The following is a 6724-nucleotide window of genomic DNA, read 5'->3' as shown; positions in this document are numbered from 1 at the left end:
TGAAAGGAAAGAAATCAGGATCTGGTTATTAATCACACTAATACTTCTTAGTTTATGAAGCCTTTGTAGGCTTTTGACTGCAAAACCAATGTAGAACAAAAGGTTAATTAGGCTTTTAGGCCCAATTTTTCAAAGGCAGTGAAAGCTGGACAATATTTAGGTGAAAACAACAATCTCTTTAAGCTGGAGGGATGGATTCAGAAATACATCCTCATTACTATTTTGTCTGGCAGCCCTGGCCCTTTCTGAGCATGCACACAGCATGCACACCCTTTCAGTAAAGAATAATCTAATTAAAACGTACACTTGCATATAGACATGCTGTTCCACACCCTTCTAATATAATTGTAAGGATCATTGAAAGAATATGAATACTCCCACGACAGCAGCTTATACAGTTTTCTCTCAACATCTACTGCTGTAGCTTTGCTCTGTGTCAGTAATATGGACAGCTCTTCTTTCATTAGCCCCATCCTCTTTGCTCCTAGAAAAGCATGTCTGCTTCATATAAACTAACAGGACACTTTTGGTTGCCCCATTGAAAAGCACATGCTATTAACCACTTCAGGACTGAAATGCACCCTGACAGCAGCTTTCACGAATGAAGTTAGCTTTCCTAAAGAATGTTCAAACAGAGGTCAAAATCATGACCTGCTGAAAGAAAATGGTAATCTTGTTACTTACTTCAACAGTACTAAATTCCATCATGGCTTTGTTTCATCAGTATTTCTTCTCCCAGTTCCTTCCTTTTTTGTACCTCCTTTTGGAGCGTGTTGGTGAGCAAACTACAGAGAAGCCATTCAAGCCTTGATAAGGCAATAGGGGGAACATCCAACAGCCACCACCTCTGCCTTCTCCAGAAAGTTAAGAGATTGTCCCCATCCTCAATTCAACAGCCTACTTCCTGGTGAGATAATCCTACTCCCATCTGATGATTAAACTCTAGATTATAGATTTCTGCGTATCAACTACAAGTTATATTTAGAGTTTACAGCTTGCTCTCTTCTGGGATAATGACAGCACTAAAAAACAAACTATTTTAAAGCCTCATATTTCTTGCAGTGTTAGTTATGTGGTACAAAACTGAGTCAGTGGAAAATCTATCAAAATCCAGTGCAAAAAGCAATGACTAGCCTACCAGGTATGGATCTATTTCTGTACACTACCATGGCAGTGCTTAGTTCCCTCAAATGCTCCTACCCAGAGACATATGTTCTCCCTCCCTTACCAGCCTGCCAATGCTCAATGAAATAATTTCCCAGCCTACTAAAGGCAACCTTCAACAAGTAGTAGACCATTTTAAACCATCTGTAGACCCTGACTACCTTAGTTTCTACGGAATAAGATTTGCCAAAACCTGGGTACAATCTCTTGAAACAAACTGAATGCCCTACGTGCCTTCAAATGCCTGCTGGGTTAATGCTGTCTAGGAAACTATTGTGTGGGGTTTGTGCTCAACTACTGAAGATACCAAAAACTCTTTTCCCTCCTGGATCATGTTCAGAGGGATGCCATGATGGCATCTTCTAGAGACTTTCTGTGCTCAAAGTTAGAAAACCTCTCTTTTGCAGACTCCAAAAATCCTCATGAATAATATGTGGAATGAGACAATCTCCTTTAAAATAGCTGGAAACATCTTGAGGCATGAAAAGGTGGCCCATTTATGACTCACACTCAACCGCTTCACCTTTTCACTTTTCAGTTCTCATTAGTAAGTTACCATCAACATGTCCCCACTCCTTTTATTTATTAAGAGGACTCTAGTTTTTCACTGCAGAGCAGGGAGTAAGCTCCTGAGGTGCAATTGGTAGCTCTCCTCCACTTAGTTTTTACTATTTTGACCCATCCCAGTTTTCTCTTGGAGTCTCCCAAATGCTCCTACCCTGCTGGTAAACCCCTAGATAGAGGCCAGAGCAGCAGATGGGCTCAGGTGTCTATACTTGCAGATAGCAGCTCACATCTCCCTCAGGAATGAAACAGCATGACGTTTAATGCTCTATGAACTTTATTATTTTGGTTGGTAAATAATTTCTTTATGCAACTGGCTATTGTACATTCCCTCATGAGAATGTTAAGTGAAAGTTTTCAGTTAAATATTAACTTTATGTCTAAAATGCCTACAAATATCCTTTAACAACATTTACTCTTTCATTTTATCCTGCTCTCCACTGCTACTCCTCTTTGTTGGGACATCTTTTGCCCTTGCTGGATCAACAATGACTAACAAACCTGACCACAGCAATATCAGTCTCACTTGAGCTCATTTTTCCCTTATTTCCCAAATGTCTCCAGAGTACCACTGCAAGGCTGCTCACATCTTCTCAGAGTTCCTTCTTGTTTGCTCATGCTGTGCCAATCAAGTCAAACAAGCAATTAAGGTTTTTCCTACATCCTCATCCAACACCTCTATCGAGTGCTCAAAGATACACAGAAAGAACAATCATATGTCTATGGGTATCTCTTCACCTTCATCAGATAGAGTTGCCATAGGCCACGAGAATGTAACTGTTCCAAGCCTTTCTTTGTAACTTCATGATCCTGCAGATCCCACAACCCTGTATGTTTTGATAACTACTATGTTTACAGCCAAGAGATAATACAGTCTAATCTTGGAGTAACACAACTTACACAGTCTCTAACTCCATACATCCTCACCTGCACTGTGCACATTCTGGAAGTACGTGGGTCACTGCTTTACATGGCAGCCAGGTACACGTGTTTTTCATCTCCACTGGCCAGGGACACTGTCTGGCTTTTCTCAGTACTGTGGTGTCTAACCTCTATGTCCAAAAGAACTTTTCTCTGATTACTCTAAACCTCTGTGATTATAAAAAGTTGTTTTCATCTGACTTAACTAAGTCTATAGAATCACTGTTTAGCAAACAACCTGACAGAACAATGTCTTTATACTGAAGAGCAAAGTAAACAGATCCTTATGAAATCATCTACATACATCATCAAAGAAAATGAGACTATAAGTAAAAGTCCTAAAAGTTTTTTGCCCTGAAGGCAAAAAAACACCCTACAGAGTTGCCAATATTTTGAAGAGTTAAAAGTAGCCTCAACAGTTTTTCTCAAATACAAATCAATGAACTAGATTCATTCATCTAAGTCATAAATATCAAAGAATCTGTCACAGAAAACAAGTACACAAACACAATCAATTGTGGGCACTATCATACCTTGACAAAATGTAGCATTGATCCTCTTGTAGCCTTGAGGGCATTCCGTCATAGGATTGTATCCATGGTAAGCTGAAGAAGAAAATTGTATCAATTAAACAATGTTAATTTATATACTTATTTCCAGAGCCTGACAGCCAAATCATCATATAATTATTTAAAAAAATCAAGGTTTTTTATGCATGGTTAAGTATAAAAGATTAAGAAATTAAAATTAAAGGTTGTATATGTAACCTTAATTCCATCTCTTTCCACATGTGTACCACTTGAGATCTCAGTTAGCCAGTCAAATTTGTATTTTTTACCAAAAAAAAAACCCTTTAAAATTAGAACATTATCATTCATCCTATTTGTCCTCAAATATTCAAATAACTACTTTTGCAAACAAGCTACAAATATCATGTTGGGAAAAGATAAAGTTGAAGATTCATCATGGGAACTCGATGGTTTTATAGCAGCTTTAGAAAGCAAAAGTACCTTCAAATTTTTTTTAGAAAGCAACATTGTTAGGTATCAATTCTCCTGCCATGCTGAATTAAAAAAATACCTGAGGAAATAGATACAAATAAACTTTTGAAATAAGTGGCAGGAGGAAAGAGGAAAAAGACACATCTGTGATTTACCTAACAAAGTTGCTGAATTTTAGAAGACTGAACTTCACTTACTGGTTGACCAGCGCAAACTGTCACAGACTGCAAAATAAAGACTGAATTCAATTTTTCCAAAACAGTAAGTGTTCAGTTAACCAGTTTTTTATTTCTCTTTACTGGTTTTTTTTCGTTCCCTTAAAGTTGCTTTTGAGACTGCAGAAAACTGTGTATTGATTCTTAAACATAATAAATAAGAGCAGTAACTTCTTTGTATGGTTATGCACTAAAATCCAACTTCTTGACAAAGTCCAGTAAATTGCTAAACATATAGGACTAAACTTTTGGCACTAAGATCACATAGATGCCTTTGATAAGAGTCAAGAGAGTTTTTCATAATTTGCTACAACAGAGATATCTTATATTTTGTCACATCTTGTGGTTTCCTTAAAAGTGTTCTAAATGTTCAGTAGACATAAAAAAAAAAAGAACCTAAACCAAACCAACCAACCAAAAAACAACCCCAACAAAAAAACAGATGCAGTACTTTCCATCTTTACTGCATATAAATTGTCAAATAAGACAGAAAAACTGAGAAACACAATGTTGTTGATTGGCTTCACACCATGTAATGCCTGAATTGTGCATTTATCCCTGCAGCTTATTTTTAAAACTGGTATCTGGTTGACTGTAACAATGGGGGGAAAAGAAAGAAAAAAAAAAAATAAGGAAGAAGAAGAGAAAACTCAATAATTATTTTCATTACTTCTAGAGGTTTTCCCATTATTTGAAAATTTTAAGTCATGATACTGAGTAGCAGTTTTTGGAGTGAGATAGTTTTATTTCAAATTGCTATGACTTATTGAAAATAATTGCTTAATTAGAACATTAAGATTCTCCTTAGATATTGCATAAATTACAAAATGCTTAAACACAAAAATAGTACGGGCTAAAACACAGCAATAATATTATTAGAGTTTTGAACACATACTTATCCAGCTTTACATTGACTTCAACCATTTTAACTTAACCAAAAATTTGGGTTAAGTGGCAGCTACAATCTTTTCACAATGTTAACATTAAAAACAGTTGAAATTTAAGGTGAGATTTACAAAAGCACAATGGTCTGGTCCCAAAAAATATCAATGAAACTCCTAATAGTCATGTTGGCAGAGTCAGCCTTGTAATTGCACTCATTACTCCGATCAGTCCTAACTGATCTGTATTTGCCATTACAGACCTGATTCAATTCATACTAAACCCAAGAGAGTCTCTGTAACTTTTTGTGGGCAAGAATGATACCCTGCAGTGCAGCCTGATGACACAAAAACAGAGGAAGAGCAGAACTCTTCCAGTTGTAGATGGAGACCAGCCCATAAGCTATACCAGGCCTTTTCCAGTGCTGCTGCACATTTTCCCTTCCAGGGTGACTCAGCTGCTCTAGAAAGTGCAGTGGCGGAGTGAGGTCAGAGAATTTTAACCTCTCCCTCCCTCCCTCCTCATCCTCCTACTCCCACACTGAACAGGAAATGGCAGTTTATTAGCAGCTGTTTTCTTCCTTCTACAAAAAGCAGAAACATAAGTGGGTCATAGTAGAGTAAGGAGCTTGTTCAGTGATGCCTAGTGATCCATGTGGGAGCTGGATGGAGTCCTACATCGCTTACCCTTCACTCACTTAGACGACCTGTCTGTAATTATTAACTGATAGCAAGAAGCCTGACCAACCATAACGTTCCCCATGTAACACAGAAATACACTTTATCTTAAACGTTGTCTTCTGTAGAAGCCCTCAAAAATGGAGATTTGTTCCAAAATTTCATCTTTTGGTTTTCAGTAAAACTGAGTAACCCATAAACTTACAGACATGGGAGCTGTCTCAGGCCAAGGCACTTAATTTTGCAATAGGACAGAAGCCCTGACTGAGCAGTGGCTGTAACCCAAAATGCTGAAGTATATCTCTAGAAAGTGACAGAGCCTTACTTAAGACCGTAAGACACACATAAGCTCACATATGTCCTTAAGTAGCTGACTGAAGTGAGAAGAAAAGTGCCTGCTAGTGAGACTGAAGTATATGCTTAAATGTTTTGCTGAAGTGTGTTACACAAAAGATTGCAACCTGACTACATATTATTATAAAAACAGGTCAACCTTAAACTAAGTTTATGAAGCATAAAACCATAAAAGCAAAAGGAAGTCTATTTGCTTCCAAGAAGGCTACGATAAAAAGGGTAATACCAGTTTAGTGAAGTATCAGAACAGGGCAAAACTATATGGGACTACTGTGGGACTAACTTTGCCTGTTGAGGCACCACCACAGATATCACTTAACTAACAACTTCCTAATGATTTACTTGACTCCCAAGTTTTTTCATCCAATATCATATAAATTTGTACATGTAGATATATATGCATACTCTTTCTAGCACTGAACCATTCTCATTGTTGTAAAAATAAAAATACTTGATGAACATAAATCCTTCAGCATCCACTCCATACTTCCATTAAGTCTTATAATAAATGTACATTTATCTTTGAAAACTGTTTACTCTACAGAAGCATAACACTTTGATACTGGCATGAGGCTTAGTTTGACACCTATGTCCTGAGGACACTTAGGCACAGATCCAAAAGAGATTTGGAGGTTTCAGTTGTATGCCTAAATTCAAACTGAACATTTATAAAATTCTAAGAGGCTCTAAGATCACTTAAACACCCTCAAAACTCCAACTTTATCACCTAAAGTTCTTAGAAATCTAAAAATTCATCATTTGCACCCATGCAGAATTGCCATAAGACATGAATAGCATCACATGGAGAATGATTCCTAAATCAAAGCTGGCCTAGGAAAAACAGCTACACTGCTACCAAAGCTCCCTAACAGATTTAATGAATATTCCTGAAGCATACATCTACCAAATTATGTTCTTGATATAATGCAGTGACATAATGACGCTG

The 6724-nt window shown here is 37.2% G+C and overlaps 1 protein-coding gene across 1 annotated transcript in view; it reads right to left on the bottom strand.

The window, feature by feature from the left end:
• The window catches only part of LTBP1 (latent transforming growth factor beta binding protein 1), an 82054-nt gene extending 78803 nt beyond the window's left edge, over positions 1-3251 (bottom strand). Inside the window, exon 1 of the mRNA XM_027899281.1 lies at positions 3183-3251. Within this exon, the coding sequence (XP_027755082.1) occupies positions 3183-3234 (52 nt within the window). The 5' untranslated portion in view covers positions 3235-3251. The remainder of the gene's footprint in view (positions 1-3182) is intronic.
• Positions 3252-6724: the final 3473 nt, after the last annotated feature.

This window comes from Empidonax traillii, unplaced genomic scaffold (assembly GCF_003031625.1).
Source record: "Empidonax traillii isolate 1590-97213 ecotype Southwest subspecies unplaced genomic scaffold, ASM303162v1 scaffold653:size358915, whole genome shotgun sequence".
NCBI lineage: Eukaryota > Metazoa > Chordata > Aves > Passeriformes > Tyrannidae > Empidonax > Empidonax traillii.
The sequence above is the reverse complement of the archived record's forward strand: the minus strand, read 5'-3'. Positions and strand labels throughout refer to the sequence as shown.